At 34.9% G+C, this 21713-nt stretch overlaps 2 protein-coding genes and 1 long non-coding RNA gene across 3 annotated transcripts; 1 reads left to right on the top strand and 2 right to left on the bottom strand.

Annotated features, from left to right (window-relative positions):
• Positions 1–3236: 3236 nt before the first annotated feature.
• On the bottom strand, positions 3237–7938 carry LOC145031288 (26S rRNA (cytosine-C(5))-methyltransferase NOP2B-like). The gene is made up of 18 exons (XM_078979809.1): positions 7787–7938; positions 7355–7660; positions 6732–6910; positions 6288–6351; positions 6056–6189; positions 5864–5947; positions 5683–5757; positions 5534–5605; positions 5366–5439; positions 5177–5229; positions 4978–5087; positions 4647–4715; positions 4482–4556; positions 4288–4380; positions 4103–4182; positions 3934–4033; positions 3596–3843; positions 3237–3501 (listed from the first exon to the last, which is right to left on the bottom strand). The coding sequence occupies exons 2-18, from the start codon at positions 7650–7652 to the stop codon at positions 3405–3407; spliced, it is 1905 nt and encodes a 634-aa protein (XP_078835935.1). The 5' UTR covers positions 7653–7660; positions 7787–7938; the 3' UTR covers positions 3237–3404.
• Positions 7939–12272: 4334 nt separating this feature from the next.
• Positions 12273–13526, bottom strand: LOC145028987 (uncharacterized). Its single transcript, XR_013676302.1, has 3 exons — positions 13472–13526; positions 13149–13208; positions 12273–12339 (listed from the first exon to the last, which is right to left on the bottom strand). It is a non-coding gene; the product is annotated as an uncharacterized LOC145028987 (long non-coding RNA).
• Positions 13527–14212: 686 nt separating this feature from the next.
• PRD1 (putative recombination initiation defect 1) lies at positions 14213–19466 on the top strand. Its single transcript, XM_078979808.1, has 8 exons — positions 14213–14695; positions 15222–15331; positions 15422–15597; positions 15700–16005; positions 16096–17044; positions 17139–18143; positions 18224–18887; positions 19004–19466. Exons 1-8 carry the CDS (start codon positions 14240–14242, stop codon positions 19223–19225), a joined length of 3888 nt encoding a protein of 1295 aa, XP_078835934.1. The 5' UTR covers positions 14213–14239; the 3' UTR covers positions 19226–19466.
• Positions 19467–21713: the final 2247 nt, after the last annotated feature.

Genomic DNA, 21713 nt, shown 5'->3' with positions numbered 1-21713 from the left:
GATTTTCGAAATTTGTACGTGCCCAGAAAGGAGCAAAGTGAAGTTTGTTGCCTGCACTTTCTCCGATAGGGCCCTGACATGGTGGAACGGCCATATTAACTCACTGACCCTTACAATAGCAAACTCAATGAGCTGGGAAAGCCCAAAAACAATGATGTTAGAGAGTACTACCTGGGGGGCGAAGTATAAAAACTGGAGCAAGAGCTATGGGAGCTTACTATGACAGGTTCAAATATAGTGGCCTATACTAATAGATTCAGTGATCTAGCGGTACTATGCCCCGGGATGGTTATCCCAAAAAGCAAGAAGATAGAGAGATACATATGGGGACTATCTCCTCAAATCCAAGGACACGTGATAACTACGAAACTTCCCACATTTGACAGTGCCAAGCGACTGGCACAAACACTCATGGACCATGGGGTTCGCCAAGGAATAATGACCCTATTCCTGAACCAACAAAAGAGGACGAATATAAGCGAAAGTCTGGGAGCAAGAAGAAAATGCATTCAACACAAGAGACTTCGAAAAGACAACAAATAGTTGCGATTCATGCTGCCACGACACCAGCCACTCCAGTACCTGGCAGTCGATATGCTGGAAACCTTCTGAAATGTAACAAATGTAACTTTCACCTGAGTTTTTCGGCAAATGTATTGCAAGAACTGCCTCAGAATGGAACACACCATCCATTTCTGTAGGGCACCCGCACGACCAATCTCTCAGGTCCCATACAATGGAATAAGCCAAACATGTTACAGGTGTGGTGAAACTGGACACTTCCAGAAAGATTGTCCAATAACAAGGAACTCTGGAGAAGATGGAAGAATATTGATGATCACCACAGGAGAAACTGTCCCGGAACCCCTGTGAATAGCGGTACGTTTTCCCAAATAAAAAATATTTAACTTAAAACTTTTTATAAATAATAATAAATACACTTTCGTCCGAACAAAACACATCATTCATATAAAAACTAAGTATCCTTACAGGTGAGCTATAATGGCTTAGTGTATACACTAGGGTCATTTATAATTAAGATTTGTAGGCTTTGAGTGAGTGATTCCGCCTTATTTTCTATTCCTTGTCTGGTTGTGGATTTAGGGCAGAGTCACTCAATCAACTATCTTCCCAATTTTAATTATACATGAATTGTATACACCAAGCGATTATAGAGGGACATGGTAGGGATTATATTATAAAGGTTAATTATTTTTAGTTATCAGAACACTCGTACTGCTAGTACTCGCTAAGTATAATACAAATATTTGTAATAGTAAAAACAAGGATAAAACAAGCACTTTTTCCTAATCGACTTAACAATCATTACGATAAGAAGTTGTATCCTTATAAATGGATTTGTTTGGTCCTCACCATACCAATTTCTTGTGCCACGTAAAGACCCTTCGTCTTAATTTGACCATCTAACGAAACTTCCGCCACGTATATCACATTCTGACACAATCGTCAAGGGAACACCGTGAGCTTTCACTATCTCTTTCATGTAAACCTTGGCAAGCTTATCCATATACCATTTCTCATTGGTTGCTATGAAATGTGCACTCTTAGTAAATCGGTCCACAATCACCCAAATAATATTGTGACTTCCCTTCGTTCTGGGTAACTTGGTCACAAAACCCATGGTGATGTACTCCCACTTACCCATGGATACCAGTAAAGGTTCCAAATTCCCATATGGTTTCTGATGTGTAGCTTTGACTCTTGCGCAGGTCACATAATCAGCCACATACTTAGTAACATCTAGCTTCATCATTGTCCACCAGCAATATGATTTCAAATCCATATACATCTTGGTGCTGCCTGAATGAATAGAGTACATGGTTTTGTGAGACTCTTCCTTGAGATCTTTTACCTCCCATCTTGGGCATCCAATTTCTATTTTAGAATACCTTCAACCCTTGGTTGTTCGTTCAAAACACTAACATCTTTCCCAGACATTCTTCCTTCCGGTTATCTCCCTCCAAAGCGTCATTTTGAGCTTTCTTGATACTCTCCAGAATCGTTGAGACGATTTCAATTCTTAACACTCTTGGCTCTTTCCTCTTCGTGTTTATTTTTCTGCTCAAATCATCTGCCACGACATTCACTTTACCAGGATGATAAGTATCTCGCAGTCATAATCCTTGAATAACTCTAGCCAACGTCTTTGTCTCATGTTCAACTCCTTTTGATCAAAGAGATATTTAAGACTCTTATGATCGCTAAAAAGTTTACACTTCGTGCCACAAAGAGAATGTGTGCAAAGATAATGTGTGCATATCTTTAATGCAAAACCTACCGTTGCTAACTCCAAATCATGAGTGGGGTGGTTATTTTTATGGATTTTCAGTTGTCAGGATGCATATAGTATCACTTTATCTCTATGGGTTAGAACACAATTTAACTCAACTCCAGATGCATCACTGTAAACTGCGAAGTCTTCAACCTCATCAGGTAAAGCAAGGATTTGTGCTTCATATAATCGCTTATTTGACTTCTCAAAAGCTTCTTCATGCTTCCTACTCCATGTGTAGGTAGCCCATTTATGCTTCCAGGATGTTAATAAAGCAGTTATCGAAGAAAAACATTGGATAAACCTTCAATAATATCCAACTAATCCTAGAAAACTAAGAATCTTAGTAGGACTTTTTGATCTTTTCCACTTCATCACTCTTCAATCTTTGATGAATCACTCATTATACCTTCTTGGTTAACTACATAACCCAAGAATTTCAACTCTTAGGATCCAAAAATCACATTTTGATAACTTAATTTCCCATTATACCTTCTTGGTTAACTACATAACCAGAATTTCAACTCTCAGGATCCAAAAATCACATTTTGATAACTTAATTTGCATGTGATTTGGATTGACGGTCGTTTTAACCATGTTCGGCGTGTCATTTGGTTCCTCATAAAACTAAAAAGGCTGAAATGTCGTTCTTATATATTTTTTATGTTTTTTCTATTTCATTTTTAAAAAAATTAATTAATTTCAGACTTGGATGGTTATTTTTCAAAAAAAATACTTTTTGTCTGTCTAAAATTCTCCATTCCAGACTTAGATGGTTATTTTTCCAAAAACCCAACTTTTGGTTGTTTTCTTTAAATACACATTACATTATTACATTATGGTTAGTTTACTCAATTTCCATTTTGTTATTTTGTTAATGACAAATCAAATTCTCTATCATAGAAATAATTTTGCATATTACATCCTCCCCTTCAAATCAAAATCAAAAACCCAAATACAAATTCTCTATTATAATATAAATAACAAGAAAAAAAAACATGACTCGTGCAAATAATAATAAATAGACATAATTTGGTACAAAATTTTGCATTAGTAGTAGCATAAGGAAGTAGCGATTGAGTAAGCATGGGGTCCACATATGATATCATATTCATACCCCCTCTCTACCTTTCTTGCTTGTGGATGAAGATTTTGTTTGCTTTGTGGCTTTCTTCTTTGCTTCTCTAAGAGCTTCTCTCTTCTCTTCCCTGAAAAAAAAAATAAGGATCAGAATTTTTCTTATATTAAAATTAAGTGGATAAATTAATAAAACAGTGAAAGTAAATTAAGTAATGAAGTTACCTGGCTTTTGAGATCTCTTCTCTAGGAGGAGGTTTATACTTCTTCCTCTTCTCAAAGGTGGGAGGTTTATCTTGGAATTTTCTTTTGAGATCATTTGACTTTGTTGTTGACTTTTTTTTCAACAACTCTTTCTTTTGTGGTTGTTGAGGAATTTCCACTTCTTCCATCTCAGAAACTTCTTCTTCTTCCACCTCTTGTTCTACTTCAGAAGCTGCAGAAACTCCCTTTGAATTACTCATTTTCTTCAACTACAATATCAAATAATCCAATTAGGGTTTTTTATCATACTTTCAATAATTAAAAAAAAAAATAAAAAATCAATAAAAGCAATGTGATACCTTAGCAACAAAAAACCCATCCATGTTATGAACATGAGGGTAGAATCGTCTTGTCTTTTCCAATGATGGATGAAATCTACGTTCTCTAAATCGAACAAACCTTTAAAAAAAATATACAATTTCTTTAGACACAAATATATTAATCAAAAAATAAATAATAAATAGATACCCTGGGCGCCCAAAATCTAGTCCACATGGCACAAGTTTCACATCCCTCTTCTTCAATGCATAATCTATAACATCTTCATTCTGCAATATCACAAGGTTTAAAAAAAATATTCGGTTCTTTTTTTTATTAAGATTGTTGTTGTTAAGTCCATTAAGTTAAAAAATTAAAAAAAAATAAATAAATACCTCAATAACCATCATGGAGCATGTGGAGTAAACCACATAACCCCCTGTTTTTGAATTTGCATCCACCATGTCAATTGCTGCAAGTATTAATTCCTGTAAATCAACATATTTAAAAAAATTAACACAACTTGCTTCAAATAGTTAAAAAAAATTTACAATAATAATAGCATAAGAGGTGTAAAGTGTTTGGGTACCTTTTGTAGACGTGAGAAGTTTTGTACATCAACAGCAGTTTTAGAGGTTTTGACAGATTCATCTTTAGATATAACCTGTAAAAATCATTAAAAATAAATAAATAAATAAATAAGTAAATAAATATTCTCGTTAAACTAAAAACCATATAAAGCTTTTATGCTTACCCCAGTACCACTGCAAGGTGCATCCAACAAAACCCTGTCTGCTGTGTTATGTCCCAATACTTTTGGGAGCTGAAATCAAATAAAAAAAAAAAAAACAAATTACAAAAATACCCTAAACAGAAACTCAATATTATATGAGACTAAAGAATATTTCTGCAACAATTCAGTGAGGATGAGGGCTTTCATGTCTTTTTCACAAAGAAGAGATTGTAACCTTTTTGGGTGGGTCAAATTTATATATATATATATATATATATATATATATATATATATATATATATATATATATATATATATATATATATATATATATAAGTAAGAAAAAACTAACCTCTCTCCCATCATAGCTGCATACTACAGTATTTGTAACACCCAATCTTTGTAAATTAGATGTTAGTTTACTGAGCCTCTTCTCCTTCATCTCATTAGCATAAATAATACCTAAAAAGAATCATATATGGAGGCTGATTAATTAGATAAAATTTATATAAAATATATTTTATATCCAAGAAACATGAGAAATCACATACCAGTGTTTTTCATAAGAGCTGCAATGTATGTAGTTTTACCACCAGGAGACGCCCTACAACAAGTAAATTTTTTTTTTTTAAATGGATTAAAACAAAGAAAGGATATAAAAGTGAAAGATTGCAATTCCTTTTAAAAACTTTATACAAACTAAAAGTTTTTAAATAAAAAAAAATGTTGTGAATGCTTACGCCATGTCAACAATCCGTTCTTTCTCTTGTGGAGCAAGGGCCATTACAGGTAGAAAAGAGCTTGCACTTTGCACCTGTAAAGAATAAGCAAATTTTATAATTTAAAAATAAAAAAATAATAAAAGTTTTTTAATTAGGAAATATATAACTATATAACTATATAAGTACCATGTAATGACCAGCCATGTATTCTGGAGTTGCACCATATGGCACTTGATGATCATATACAACCAAGCCAACCTGTTGTTATTGTTCAAGGGGTAATTATGGAAACATTACATATTTTTACAAAAAAAAAGATGATGAATGATTATTACCTTTGACCACTTGCTTAATGGATCCAAATTGATTCCTCTATTCAACAAAACACCAGCCAAATCGCGTCTTCTTGTCTAATCAATCATGAAAAAATGGAGCTACATAAGTATGATATCAAAAAAGAAAAATAATTAAAAAAAAAAATAATTATAATAAGTTTTGTATAATTGTATCAATCACCTTTAATGTGTTGGTGCGTAGGGTGATAGGTCTAGGCTTTTCAAAAGCTTCAATTAGTTCCATAAGTTCAACAGGTGGAAACATCTGCACAAAATGTAACATTATAGAAAGAATTGGAATTTGGTGAAAAATATGTTGAATTTATCATACAAAATATATCAGAGATTAGTAGATTAGTAGATTAGTAATTACCTCAACAAATGATGAAATAAGGAACTCATTGTAGCCATAATATGATCCTAAATCCAACTTAAGTTGCTCTATATATTGCTTTCTTGTGGCTCCTTCTTGCCTCAAAGCACTAAAATTTGAGAGAATTCTAACAACTGGAGAGTTTAATTTGAAAAATGTTATAAAAATGGAGATGGGAATATAGGGGCATAAGTGGAAAATGAGTTTTTTTTAATCACAAGATAAGACTCACTCTCTTTTATTCTTTGTTGGAGACCAGTGAGATCAGGGGGTCCACGAGCTTCCTCTTCAAGTTCCTAAAACTCACCAAAACCAAAATACGATTACACTTGAGAAAATATAAACTTTAGTTAATATAGAATCATGAAATTTTGAAAAAGAATTCGTAAATAAAATTGGATTATATTTATATTGCGAACTTGCTTTCCATTCCATGATAGAATGAAGAAAAAAAGCTAAGAAACAAAAATTGACACAATGAAAGGAATCACATTGCTTTAAGAATGTTCATTCCATTCCATCAGACAAAAGAAACAAGTTCTTTTTCATTCCAATGGAATGAGTCATTCCATTCCTTGCCCCGATTCTATCGTATACACCAAACACTACCCAAGTAAATGCAACATAACATGTCATTTAACCACAAATGATAAGAAAAAAGGAAGAAGAAGTAAACCTCTTGTGTTGGCAATCGAAACTCATCAGGTTGTTCTTTGATGTTGAGTTGTAGTTCATCTTGCCCCTCTTGTTGTATTCTCCTATTTGCTGCATCTATAGCTGTAGATTCTGTCTGAGGATCATGATCATCAGAATCGGAATCGGAATCCAATTCCGCATCTGAATCTGACCCCTTAACTGTAAACAGATAAAACCAACCCAAAATGAAAACTAAGAACACTGGGATGGATATATTAAAGTTGAACAATGGAACATAACATATTAAAGTGAAACTGTGAAAGATTGTGTTTTTAGAAAATTCAATAAGGTCCTTAATGTATTAAGGTGTTGTTTTTTTTTACTTAAATGACTTAGTGTAATTATTTTTAAATTTAAGGAATTTAGGAGGTTGTGTGTATCTAAATTCACTGTCCAATTCCAGTTGAGTTTAATTTTCTGACCTTTTGGAAGACCTACTTTTAAGTTAAGGAGTAAAAATCAGCACCTCTACTCAAGCTTACACTTCTTTATGGTGTGAGAATATTTAACAAATTTAGGTTGTTACATTTACCTAATTCATTTTGATAGATTATTGTTTCAACAGGCATGATTCTTGAATCCAATAATTGTAATTTGAAGTACCTTCATCATCGCTTCCGTCTAAAAAATCGCGAGCCAATGTATCATCCCCATCCAACGAAATTTCCGACCCTGAATCCCCACCTTCATCACTATCAACACTCTGTTGTTCAAGTTCTTCGTCTTCCATATCAGACTCGCTCAGAATATCATCTTTCTTTTTGCTCTTGACGGAAACAAACTCTTTTCTGTTTGGTTTCTTCTGTGACTCGCTCAGAATATCATCTTTCTTTTTGCTCTGGACAGAAACAAGCTCCTTTCTGTTTGGTTTCTTCTGTGACTTTTTGCCTTTAGCAGCCATTGAAGCTACTAAAGAAGGTAAAACCAGATTAGAACAAAAGGAGTCGAGAAATTGAGCATTTAAAGGAATTTAAGTTCAAAAATCATAAAACCCTAAACATCAACATAAAATTCAGGTTATAGAATATGATATACCAGCAGGGGCTGAGGAGAAAAATCGAAATCGCAGGCTCTAAGATAGAGAGACGAAGGTCGAAGAGAAGTCCTCAGTCGCAGCTAGAAGAGGTGGAAGGAAAAGAGAGGGGATGCGTTATGTTAGGGCTTAGGGTTTAAGGATCGGAGCCCGCTGATATTTTGTTAACTTTACTTTTTAAATTGTTTTTAAGTTCAATCCAACCTGGTTCAATAATAATAATTAGATTATAACCCACGTTAAATGCGAAAGAATGTATAAAAAAAAAAGACGATAAAGTAATATAAACCTGGTTCAATAATAATAATTAAATTATAACCCACGTTAAATGCGAAAGAATGTATAAAAAAAAAAAGACGATAAAGTAATATAAAGAGACTTCGTGTTATTATAATGTGTAAAAGAAATAAAATGAAATGTCTTATTATCTATAATTGTTGAATGATCTTTTTTAAACAAAATTTTTTGTTTTATTGGTTGGACTACCTTCCTCGTTACATATAAATATCTTCGAGTCTTTTTTTACTTGTTGTGTAAGAAACATCTACATATACAGTAATAGATCCTTTAATGGGCCAGGAGAGATCATGGCCCCTCCGTTTTTCCCTAGATCTAGTTGTTTACCATAGATGTTGCAGAGGAAGGATTTCGGAATGGTTGTGACGAAGGCGACTACCCAACGAAAAAAGGGTTGGGAGGTATATTTGTTGGGGAATATCATTTGGATTGTTCAAAAATTAAAAAATTGATTCTTGAATCTTGATTGTTCAAACGGTATTGTTCTTCCCTTTTGATTCTCTGATTCTTTATCAATTTAAAAATCAAACTCCATTGATGATTCTTCTTTCTTGATTAGACTATTATCATAATCGGAAAATATTAGATCAAGCAAGGTCTAAACCTTAACCAAATATAAGGGAAACCACATTGTGACCTTGTTACAATTAATCACCCCTAGCCTTGGGTGCATATTTATATAGGTTAATATAAATTGAAAACCATGTTTGGATAAGTTATATATATATATATATATATATATATATATATATATATATATATATATATATATATATATATATATATATGTTAAAAACCAAGTGGAAATAAACAAATGAAGTCAACAAAGCCATATGGACTCAAAGGAGTCAACACAAGTCCAAACAATAAGTCTATATGCATATTATTGTATATTACTTCAAGGATTTCGACTTTTAGAGCCTAGGAACACTTTAGAAACGAGAATCAACATCTTAAAAGCCACCATGACCGAAATCTATTTCTTTTAGAAGTATTAGGACCGAAATCAAATGCTTTATGAAAGCTAGAACCGAAATCTCCAAGCCATGGACCAACATGACCGAAAACACAATGCCTAAATCCCATCAAGGCCGAAAACTCCTTCTTAGAGCATGCTAAGGATCGAAATCTCCATTGTTCTAAATAGAAACTTGGCCGAAAACCCCTAATAATATCTACATATTTTAGCCACTTGCTCTGTGAATTGTTTTCCCAATACGATAAGTTACACATACCATTGCAAACCTTATCTCAATGCTTCCTATATAAGATAGGAATTAGGCATCCTTCAAATTAATTTCATCAGTAAACTTTCACTTTATAATTTTACTCTCAAGATACAAACCCATTTCCTTCATCCTTTCAATTCAAGTTACACCGCCTTACCTGAACTAGGTGATCCAAAGGTTTGCTGAAGTGTTCAATTGGAAAGGGGGGCTTCCTCCACCCCGAACCCAACAACATACTATTTCATTAAAGGAAGGAGTTGAACCCGTTTCAGTGAGATCCTACATATACTCTCATACACAAAAGATAGAAATTGAAAGGTTTCTAAGCGATATGCTCAAGGCGGGGATCATCAGCCTTCACGAAGCCCTTTTTCCAGTCCAGCCCTGTTGGTAAAGAAAAAAGATGGGTCTTGGAGGTTTTGTGTAGACTATAGGAGTCTTAATAAGGTCACGATTAAGGACAGGTTTCCAATTACTATAATAGAGGAGTTGTTGGATGAGTTGCATGGGTCATGGATTTTCTCAAAACTGGATTTAAAGTCCGGTTACCATCAAATTCGGATGAAAGAAGAAGATGTCCCAAAGACAGCTTTCAGGACCCACGAAGGTCATTATGAGTTCATTGTCATGCCCTTTAGCCTTACTAATGCACCAACAACGTTTCAGTCGGTCATGAACGAAGTTTTTAAACCGTTCCTTCGTCGATTCGTGTTGGTTTTTTTTTTTTTTGAAGACATATTGATATATAGTCAAGATGAGAAGCAACACATACGACATTTGGAGATAGTTTTGGAGTTGCTTCACAAGCACGAGTTGTATGCTAACCCCGGGAAATGCGAGTTAAGCAAATTCCAAATTGCATACTTAGGTCATGTGGTATCTGAACGAGGTGTGGCTGTCGATGAAGAGAAAATCAAGGTAGTGGTGGCATGGCCTCTTCCATCAACAATGAAGGAGTTAAGAGGGTTTTTGGGATTGACCGGGTATTACCGGAAGTTCATAGTTGGGTATGCAAAGATTGCAGCTCCTTTGACAGACCAACTAAGGAAGGATTGTTTCAGTTGGAACGAAGAGGCTACTGAAGCCTTCACACAACTGAAATCCGCTCTTACTAACACCCCTATTTTGGCAATGCCAGACTTTACTAAGATGTTCGTGGTGGAGACCGATGCTTCAGGGAAGGGTCTTGGGGTTGTGTTGACACAAGAAGGGCACCCAATTGCGTATTACAGCCAAGTTCTCGGGGTAAGGAATCAACTTAAGTCTATCTACGAGAAAGAATTGATGGCGATCGTTTTGGCTGTAAGAAAATGGAGACATTACTTAATGGGAAGGCATTTCATCATAAGAACAGACCAACGTAGCCTAAAGTATTTGATGGAACAAAGAGAGGTGGGGCCGGAGTATCAAAAATGGATGTACAAACTATTGGGGTCCGACTTTGAAATTCACTACAAGCCCGGACCCACTAATAAGGTGGCAGATACTCTTTCACGACAAACCGAGGGCAACACTGAATTACAAGTGCTTCAGTCTACTTGCTCCTTGCCCTTGGAAGACCTGAATGAAGAAATCAAGAACGACTCATCCATTCAACAGGTGAAGGTTGACATAATAGAGGGTAACAAGGTGCACGTGGGAAACTCAGTCGAGAACGATAAGCTCTTGTATAAGGGCAGGTTAGTAATTCCTCATAACTCAAGGCTAATACCTACTTTACTCAAAGAATTTCATGATTCGGTGATCGGGGGACACGCTGGGGAACTGAGAACCTATCAAAGGTTAGCCTTTGAATGGTTTTGGGTGGGAATGAGAAAGACAGTGCAGAAACACGTTAAGAAATGTCAAGTTTGTCAAACTCAGAATTCCTTAAACACACATCCAACCGGACTCCTTCAACATCTAGCCATTCCAGAATAGGTGTGGGACAACATCTTTATGGATTTCATAGAAGGTCTACCTAACTCGAAAGGATACAATGCCATTTTAGTGGTGGTGGATCGCCTCACGAAATATTCACATTTCATAGCAATGAAACACCCTTTCACAGCAGTGTCGGTGGCAGCTACATTTGTCAAAGAAATAGTAAGACTCCATGGGTTCCCAAGAACCATAGTTTCCGACAGGTACATGGTTTTCATGAGTTTGTTTTGGCGTGAGCTATTTAAGCTGCAGCGTACTAATTTACTCATAAGCACCGCCTACCATCCCCAAACGGATGGCCAAATGGAGATAACCAACAAATCGATGGAGCTCTACTTACGTTGCTTCATACAAGGGAACCCTCGAACATGGTCAAATTGGTTACCTTGGGTTGAGTTTTGGCACAACACAACCTATCACACGTCCGGAAAGATCACACCTTTTAAGGCGTTATATGGTCGAGACCCACCTCAGGTGCTTAAGTTACAAAGAGGGGATACAACTGTTTTTACTGGGGAGGAACAATTATTAGAGAGAGATGCCATACTCGATGATCTTAAGGGACATCTGCTCCAAACCCAACAAAAGATGAAGAGAGAGGCGGATAAAAACCGCCTGGAGGTTTCGTTCAATGAAGGGGAATGGGTATTTTTAAAACTGTAGCCTTATAGACAACAATCCGTAAGACACAGACCATTCCAAAAGCTGGCAGCTCGTTACTATGGGCCTTTCATGATTATCAAGAATGTGGGATCAGTGGCCTACAAGCTCCAACTGTCTGAGACGGCCAAGATTCACCCCGTATTCCACGTTTCGCAATTTAAAAAAGCCATTGGGGATCAGGTAGCAAGGCCCACGCTACCAGCCCACTTGTCGGAGGACATGGTTTTACAATGGAAACCAGAATCTGTTTTGGGGGTGAGGAGTCAAATGGAGAAGGAAGGACAAAGAATAGAGGTTTTGATCAAGTGGAAGGACATACCAGATTTCGAGTCCACATGGGAAGACTTCACCAATATCCAACAAACATTCCCAGACTTTAACCTTGAGGACAAGGTCAACCTTTAGGGAAGGAGTAATGTGGTGCACCCACCAGTGTAATTCACCTATCAGAGAAAAAGGATAAAAAAGATTCCAATTATGGAGTGGACCATATATACTCTCGATAGCACTGCAAGAGTAGTGGGACAGTAGGGGCAATTTAGGAATTAGAATCATTCTCTGTCTTGGCAGTCTATATAGTCGGCAGGGTATATCCTTTTAGGGAATAAACAGAAAGAACCAGAAGTTTCTTCTATCTAGGAGACCTTAGCATCTCGAATAACTATTTCTATCATTTCTATTGTTCTTGTTCTTGTTATGAACTGAGTTTAATACAATCATTTGACTGCCATTCAAATTATTGATATTGTGAGTGAGTTCATAACAAAACCAAAATTAAATGGTCAAAATGACCAAATCGGTTCAAATGTGTTCTTTTGTAACCGTAATAGCAAGTTAAAAATTGACTCGAATACTAACTTTTTATACCGGATTGAAATGAATAAAATTAGCATTGTACCAAAATGATAAAATTAGACTTATGGTCAAAATGACTAAAACGGTCCTATTGTGTTCTTTTGTTTATGTAATGCAAAATTTAAAATAATGAAAATACTGATTTTTTATGTTTTGACTAATTGAAATAGCATCCTACTATGGTCATTAATAGCAAAATGATCAAAATATACTTAAACGGTCAAAATGAGCAAAATGGCCATTTTGAGCAAAATGATTAAAATATACTTAAATGGTCACATTCTTTAAAAAAATATCCTCAATCTTACCCCTGAAGAGAATAAAAAAAAAGTTTAGGAATGAAAATTTGTTGTTGTGACGAGAATAATGAGAACATAATATCGGATAGAATTTTAACTTCTCTGGTCTTTGTGGAGGAAATCACAAGCTCTCCATATTTGTTGATTCGATTCTTTTCCTGCTCAAACAACATAAAAGGAAAAATTTTAATATATTATTTTTTTTTATAAATATTTTTGGCATGCCATTTGTAGAATTTCATCTCTCACCCTGTAACTTAATCAATAAGCTGCCTTATAGTTAAACCTCATATCAACTTTGGTATTTACCGTAAACAAAGTAATTGAAGTGGTGGAGGGTAATCTTGGTATAACAAGAAGAATAATAAAAAGAAGAAGAATAATTTTTTTTAATATGTGAGAGAATTATAAGAAGTGAAACCTTTGTGGACATTTTGACTTCCAGATCCACCACTTCTAGCAAGGCTCACGGTAACATGAAAATAATGTTAATAATAATGTTAACAAATAGAGTCAAATTAGCCATTTATCATTTATTTTTTTTATATATTATTTTTATATAGCATTATAATTTATATTATTCATTATGTTTCTCTTTAACATCTATTTAAATTTATATAATTATTTACAAATATATATTAATATTAATTTTAAATAATCTATAGGAAAATTGTCAAACAAACTTGACCCTTATTAATAATATAAATTTTTTACCCGTGAACTAATATATCTGAGAGAGACATGGAAAAGATAAAGTCACAGGGATGTCAAGAAAGAGATGCGAAGGCAAGAGGGAGAGAGATGTTGGAGGCAAGTGTGAGAGAAATGAAGGAGTTGAGAGTGAGTGTGGAGTTGAAGTTGTTTCCAATAATTTACAAAAATAGTCCTTACATTATCAACATAATGTCAAAATAATTAGGAAAAAGATAGGGGTATATTTCTCATAGACATTTAACAGATGAGAAACCACAAAGTCTGGGTCAGGGACCACACATGCAATTTTTGGAAACCATAAGGATTATAAATATCAAAAACTAAAAAAATGGACTAAAAAATGCCGATTGGTTTAAACTACAAGGAACAAACTGTAATTTACTCTGACAACCAATTAGCACGACCCTAGCTCCCCGCCCAAAATTTGAAGTCAGTCAAGTCACCACCAAAATTTTGCAGAAAAAAAAACTATACGATGCACTACATCGGCTCCGATCATCATCAACGGTCGGACTCCGATCAACAACTCCGGGACCGGCAATACTTAACATGCTCACAAGGCCATACTTCGTCTCTGATACTGCAAACCTTAGAAGGCGGATCGATCTGCTTAGTCTGTCTATCCAATCTTATCTCAAATCCTAATTCCCCTACCATTCACGTCTCTTACGCCCTCTCTCAGCTCTCTCAGGCCATCTCTCAACCTCCTTTCCTCCATAATCTCCTCACTGTCCATCCTCATTTTCTCGTTTCTCCTCTCATAACTGCCCTTTCTTCTTTGGAAGACGAGCCCCTCGCCAAACAGACGATTGATTTGATTTCCGAATTGTGTAGCTCTGGTGATTCTTCAATTTACAGCGAGTTTGTTGCTAGGGTTTCGGATCGATTGTCTTCTGGTTCCTTAGCTTGGAGCAGGCGACAAATATATATGGTACTTGTCCTCTGTGTTGTTACTTGACCCATTTTTGTTCTTCTGATGGACGTCATTTAGGTATTTGAACATATCTTAGGATACTGAACTTTAGCAAATTCAGCTGGTTTCTGTTTCTTTCTCAGTTTAATATGACTGTTCCAAAAACGAAAATGATGGTTTGTGTTAGTTGTTGTTAGTCTACATTTATCTGCGCTATGATCCATTCACCCACTATAATGTAGCTTAAATGCTTCCTTCTCCTGCAAATTGTTCACTTGTGTGATTTCAGACCAACAAAGTAGTGATTAGAAACTATTTCCACAAAATAATACCACCTTGTCTACTTAGTGTCAACTAGAGTCATACCATATAGATAGGGTACCTGAGGTGGAATTCAAACTCAATGTTTTTACTTTTTAGATAATGTCCAACAGTCAAAGGTAGTTTTCTTTGGTGATTAGCCCCTTCATGTTTTCTTTATGGCTTTTCCTGGAGACTTTACAATTACTTGGCCTGATTTTCAGCTAACATTTTCAAGCTTTAGCTACACTGCTTAGGTGTTCTATTGGACAATCAGAAGAATGATCCATACACCCATATCAAAGAAAGAGATGAGCTTATTCTGAACCTAGTAACAGGTCTTCAGTTGCCTAGGTAACATTTGGAGTGAACATAATTATTGTATATATGCACATAGTTCAGCTTGATTCATCCTTATGAGCTGTTTTTCTTTCTTAAATGCAGTGAAGAGATCCAAGGCGAGATCCTATTTGTTCTTTACAAAATATGTGGCATCCAACAAGCTTTCAAAGCTAATAGCAATGTTGATGTCTTATATGTCCATTCTTCAAAGATCTTACATTTGGCATTAGAAGTCCTCTTGAAGACCCAACGAGATGATGTTCGCTTGAACTGTGTAGGTCTGTCAATACTCCATACTTCTCTGAAACTCTTCTTTATCTATTTATCAAGAATCATTTTATCTCACATCAATTAACATTTTATCTTTTACTTCTACAAAGCGCTATTATCTGTGCTTACACGCAAAGGGTTCTTCGAGAATGCATTCGAAAATGATGAAACCGCATACCCTGAAGCAGACAACTCCATGGAAACAACTGACCATGAACAAGAAAAAACTCCTCTGAATCTCTTGTTTGCAGAAGCCATAAAAGCACCTCTTCTTTCTTCAGATTGTGAAGTTCAAACTGCCACATTGGATTTAATTGTCCTGTACTTGTCTTATGGAGGTGTTTCAAGAAAAGATGTCCAAGTTCTGGTTGAGGAGAACATTGCTGACTATGTCTTTGAAATTTTAAGATTATTGGGTATGTTCAACATAGTTTTATCTACTCAATTCAACAAAGAAAACATTTAGAAATAATTTTGTCCTTTTGGGTCTATTTCTGTGTTTACAGGGTGCAAAAAAGATTCTCTTGTCAGCTTATCCCTACAAGTTCTTGATCTCATGTCAGTAGCAGAGGAAGCTTTCAAACAAAGACTTGCTATTGGTTTCACAACTCTTATTCCTGTTCTTCATCATGTTGCTGAAGTCCCTTTTCATCCTGCTCAATCTCAATCACTAAAACTTATATCAGAATGCATTTCAAATTGTCCTGGAATCATTTCAAGTTTCAACAATGAAGAAATCAGTCTTATAATGGCAGGGATGCTCAAGAGACATGTTGATGGGGATGCCAACATGCTTCCAGAAACATTCACCCTGGTATGCTCACTCCTTGTAGCTCTCATTAACTCTCCATCTTGTCATGGACCTCTTAATATTGCCAAATCACTACAAGATATATCAAGATACACCATTGCAATTTGCTTGAGCTTTTATGGGGAAGATTCTAGTCAAATGCTACACTCACTTTACTTACTAAAAGAAACATATGAATACAGTTTACAAGGGAATTATACAGAGTTACGTGACTGTATATTGGACATATGTGAAACCAATCTTTTGCCTTGGGTTTCCATGAACATTAATGAGATCGATGAGGATATAACTTTAGGTGTTCTTGAGATTTTTCACTCGATACTAACTCACTCTGAATTCCAACCTAAAGAGTTTGTAGATGCTTTGGTTTCATCTTCTTGGTTTAGTTTTTTATTCGGATGTTTAGGGCTTTTTCCCACAGAGAAGATGAAATGGAGAGTTTATTTCTTATTGGGATCCATCTTGAATGTGATTCTTGGAAATGAATGTGGGGAATACATCAAAGATGTTGCTTTGCATCTCCCATCTGATCCTATTGATTTGTTGTTTCTTTTGGGGCAAAAGGGATCTCATAATCAACAAATTTTCTCTTGCCAATCTGCTGTTCTGTTGATACTTTACACCAGCTCCTTGTATGATGACAGGTAGAAAAAACAGCCTCCATTTTTACACGTGTCATAATTTCTTCCATTTGGCATTGATTTGAATATTAATGGCAATTGTTATTAATTACTGAAGGCTTGCAGATGATAGGAAGGTGTTAGCTTCTTTGGAGCAATATATTTTACTCAACAAATCTAAGCTTTTGAATAATGGAGTTGTCAAACTCAAACCACTGATTTTGGAACTCCTTGTAAATCTTTATGGTCTTTATAGAGGTCTAGCTAAAGTAAGCTACCAAATACCATATAGCCCAGATGCCGAAAATACCCTTTTCCTTATTATCTCACAAAAACACATCCACTTTCTCTCTAGAAGAATCCACTCCACATCATTAAAATGGCTGTTTCAACAAGAAAGAATCTCCCAATATCTATCTGATCAGATTCTAAGATGGTGTAGACGATATTTTGTTTATGGAAACAACCAGATTCTTGTGTCTAATCATGACACAGTAAAATTCAGACAACTTGCTGAGCTGGCAGCATCTGAAGACAACTATGCAGCCAAATTACTTGTGTGTTTGTTGCGAGAGGTTGTTGAAGAAACCAGACAAGAAGATGATATTGTTTTATTGTTGAACATGATTGCATCAATTGTTGCTTTGTTTCCATCTTCTTCAAGGGAATTTTGCTTAAATGGAATATCCCCTGCAATCAAGTCTCTTTATTCCCAACATTCTTGTGGAGAGATATTAAATCTTACTTCTCAATTGGTTTTTACAATATTACATTCGATTGAACCGGAATCGGAATCGGAATCACTTTCCGATGGTGAAGCCTGGAATGGAATAGCAACAGAGTTGATACACTACTTGATCTCCACAATTACTAACAATGGGTTCACTCAAGAAGCTCTCCTTGTAATGGGGATTCTTTCTTTAATCTTGTATCACTCACTTCATCAAAACCTTCTAGAAGCATCCAAGACTATTCTTTTGAACACCCAATTGATCTCATTGGTTAACAAAATGATCCATGAAGCTTGTTTGAAAGGACCCGCATTAATTGATCATGATGAGACAACACAAACCGGAGGAGGCCTCATTTTTTTGCTTTTTCTTAACTATTTTTCTCACAGAAGGTTAGTGTTTACTATTTACCACTCATATAATAAACCTTCTTTTCATACCTCATAATTTTTAACACTCTGTTTTGTTTTAGCGTGCATGTTATTCTACCAGGGATTGAAGATGTAGAAAACTTACTTAACAGCGACAACAAAACCCAACACTCATCATTATTCTACATCAACATTCATTCCCATGACTTATGCAGACTCTTACATTTCGGGTCAACTCCAGTCAAACTAATATCTTCATTCTGCCTACTCCAACTATTCCAAACAATCACACAACAAAAAACAAAATTGCTACTCAAAGATAATATACGTTCCATAACCTCGATCCTACAAGGCTTAATTTTCCACAGCGATGTTACAATCGCCATGAATTGTGGGCTCTGTATATCAATGGTGATCGATTGGGAAAAACAGGATGATACTGATACCCGATTTGTTGAAAAGGATAATTGGTGTCGATTAATAACCGAAGAACTGGTGATGAGTTTGGCTGTTCCAAATTTGGCGTCGAAATCGATCATGATTCATCACAAGCCGGCGGTTTATGTAGTCGCGTCGAGGTTAGAATTGCAGAAAGTTCCGCCTCCATGGATGTCGGATGTGTTTGATGATTCGTGTATAAATGGAATCATTCGAAACCTTTCGTCGAGTAACATAACACGTGAGATCGTGTTATTATTTCGACGACTTTTGCAATCGGGGTACCTTAACTCCAAGCATATCGCTTGCCTCAATCAGCTTTTCCAGGTATTTACAGTTTTACACTCTGTATTCAGGGTAAAATATAAATTTTTGGACCAATCCTGTAACAAACGGTATAGTACAGGGACCAAACTTGTAACTTAGTTACTCTTTTGTTGCAGGGTTGCAGAAAACGAGTTTACTCAGTTGACACTGAAGATGCTGACACAGAAGAGAAGAAGAAGAAGAAGAAGATGGTTGTTTTTGCAGAGGATCCAGCTGGACATGTTTATGAGGTACTCATTGACTTTATTTCACTTCATTCTCATTCATCTCCAAATGAAGGACTTCTACAAGAAATTGAACTTTTCTGCCAAACACAAACACCAATGGAAGTAGAATAATAAATCTAAAAACAATTATAGTAGTGTCATCGGTATACGAAACAGTTTTTGGATTTTTTTTTTCTAAAAACAATAAGAAAAAAAGTTGAAGGTACAATATTATACTAGTGTCATCAAGAAATTATACAAAAAAATCATATGAAACGCAAGAAATCTTGAAGATAACTACAATTATAAAATTTTAACTCGGGATTCTTTTAATATCTTCAACATTGTTGACTTATAAGAAACCAAAATAAAATGCAAGAAATCTTTGAAAATAACATATACAATAATGATTGGGATTTTATTGGTTTTTTATAAAAAAAATATGCAACAAATCTAAGAATGTTATTATTTTACTTACTTGTTAAGTGATGTTTAAAAAGTTTGGTTAGATTATTTTACCTTATTAGATGCCTTTATTTTATAAGCGTAGAAATGATACTGTATCATGTTATTTTTTTGGATTAGGTCCAAAAATGATTCTTTTTGTAAAAACCGTCTTATAATAGGGTTCTGTTATGGTTTTGGTGCGTGACATTAATGCTGTTATGTTTGGTCCGTTAAATCTTGTAAAATGACAATTTTACCCTTGATTTTTTATCCATCTTTCTCCAAAATCTTGTTACATTTTCCTGCCAACACACATTTTTGGTAATTAAGGCTCAACATTCACTTACCAAATGCTTGTATCCTTGTGTATCGGAAAAGGTACCCCTCCCCCATGTGGTCGAATGTTCGAGTCTCATGATGGACAAAATGTTTACATTTAATAAGGGGTACTATTGGTGGGTGTGAGTTATCTGTTCTAAAAAAACGGCTCAACATTTCCTTTCCTTGATCTTTTCGATTCTAAACATGTATTTTCACTAGGTGTGTGTTTAAAAATATACGAATCCGAAAATTTTGATATGAAATTATCCGAAACTGATGCGGATTCATATAATTATTAGTTTTTTTTGGAACCGATAAATATATATAAAAAGAAACACCTCACATCAAGATGATGCAAGGGGGAAGTACAAAACAAAACAGGAAACAAGAAAAGAACGAGAAAAAAGTTACAAACAGAGAAACGGACCAAAATTTAAAATTCTCTAATCCATGTTTTTAAATGAACCTCTATGTTTACACCATACGAAAGTTATTGATTTTATCTTCTCCACTATCTTGAAAACCTTGTGGTCCTGTCATTCCATATATACCATAATCCTCCATATAAGAGCGCATTCAACATGATTCTTTTCTTTTTGCATTTAGACCATCGAGATATGAAGAGTAACATATCTTTGACCGAATCAAATCCATCATGTGAAATTTCACACCAAGATAAGATCGAGTTCCTGACAACCTTCGCCACTGGGCATAAGAGAAGGATGTGATTGCTCGTCTCTTCATCCAAGTTGCATGACACACAAATGGTTGATGGCACTGCCACCCCTTACTAACGAAATAGATGATGGAATTTTGCCAAGCTTTGCTCTCCAGATAAAGCATAAGATCTTATTCGGTATTACTTTGCACCATTCAAACGGACCATCACAAACGATGTGACTTGCCATTTCAATCCATTCACGTAACGATCTTAGCGAAAAATGGTTATCAACCACAAAGTCAGATGCCCAACAATCATCATCATTTTGGTTTTCCAATATACAATTTTCTTTGGAATCAATGTTGAATTTTTTTTTTAACGTAGTTCTGATTTTGACTATATTTTTCCATACCCCGATCTAGATATGTTAAAAGCACTATATTTTACAATTGATAACACGGTCCAATTTGACACCTACCACTACTCATTCTACTCATTTAAATGTGATATTAATAATTTCATTTTTAAACTCCCATGTTTTTTTATTATTTTTTTTGTAAGGATTAGCTTGAGAAACAACTATCTTTGTAAATATATTAATAAATTTGTCATTTTTAAATAAACTATACTAAAATTAATGTTAGTTGAATTTATATCTAATTAGATAAAAAAAAAATTAAGGATGAAAATTTTCGGGTATCCGAAATGCTATCCGGATTTATATTATAGATTCTAATTGTAAAATCCACTATTCAGATTTTTGGATATCTAAAATTCGTATATGATCCCCATATATTTTTCCTTGTGTCTAGATCAAACTTGTCATACATACAAATACAAATGTACACTATGCCACCACTTAACTGAATTATATAATAGTTTAAATTCCCATAGACACTCGAGTTTATTCAAGATACACTAAATGGTTGGTGACACTAAAATCACTAACATACACAATGCCTACCCTAAAACATTTAAGAAACCTGTGCTTTCCTTCCACATCTTTCGATATGAGACACTCCTAGTGTTCTTTTATTTTCCATCCGAAAAATTTAGTTATATTAGACAGTCATATATGTATTATTTCAACTGTCTTTTTAATTTATGTGACTATTCTATATAGAGGGTAATGTCAACACTTATATTTATAAATGGTTCTCAATAACATATCAACTTCTTTTGGAGTGTGAT

This window comes from Lactuca saligna, chromosome 2 (genome assembly GCF_052625555.1).
Source record: "Lactuca saligna cultivar CGN05327 chromosome 2, ASM5262555v1, whole genome shotgun sequence".
Taxonomy (NCBI): domain Eukaryota; kingdom Viridiplantae; phylum Streptophyta; class Magnoliopsida; order Asterales; family Asteraceae; genus Lactuca; species Lactuca saligna.
This window is presented reverse-complemented; position numbering and strand designations above follow the sequence as displayed.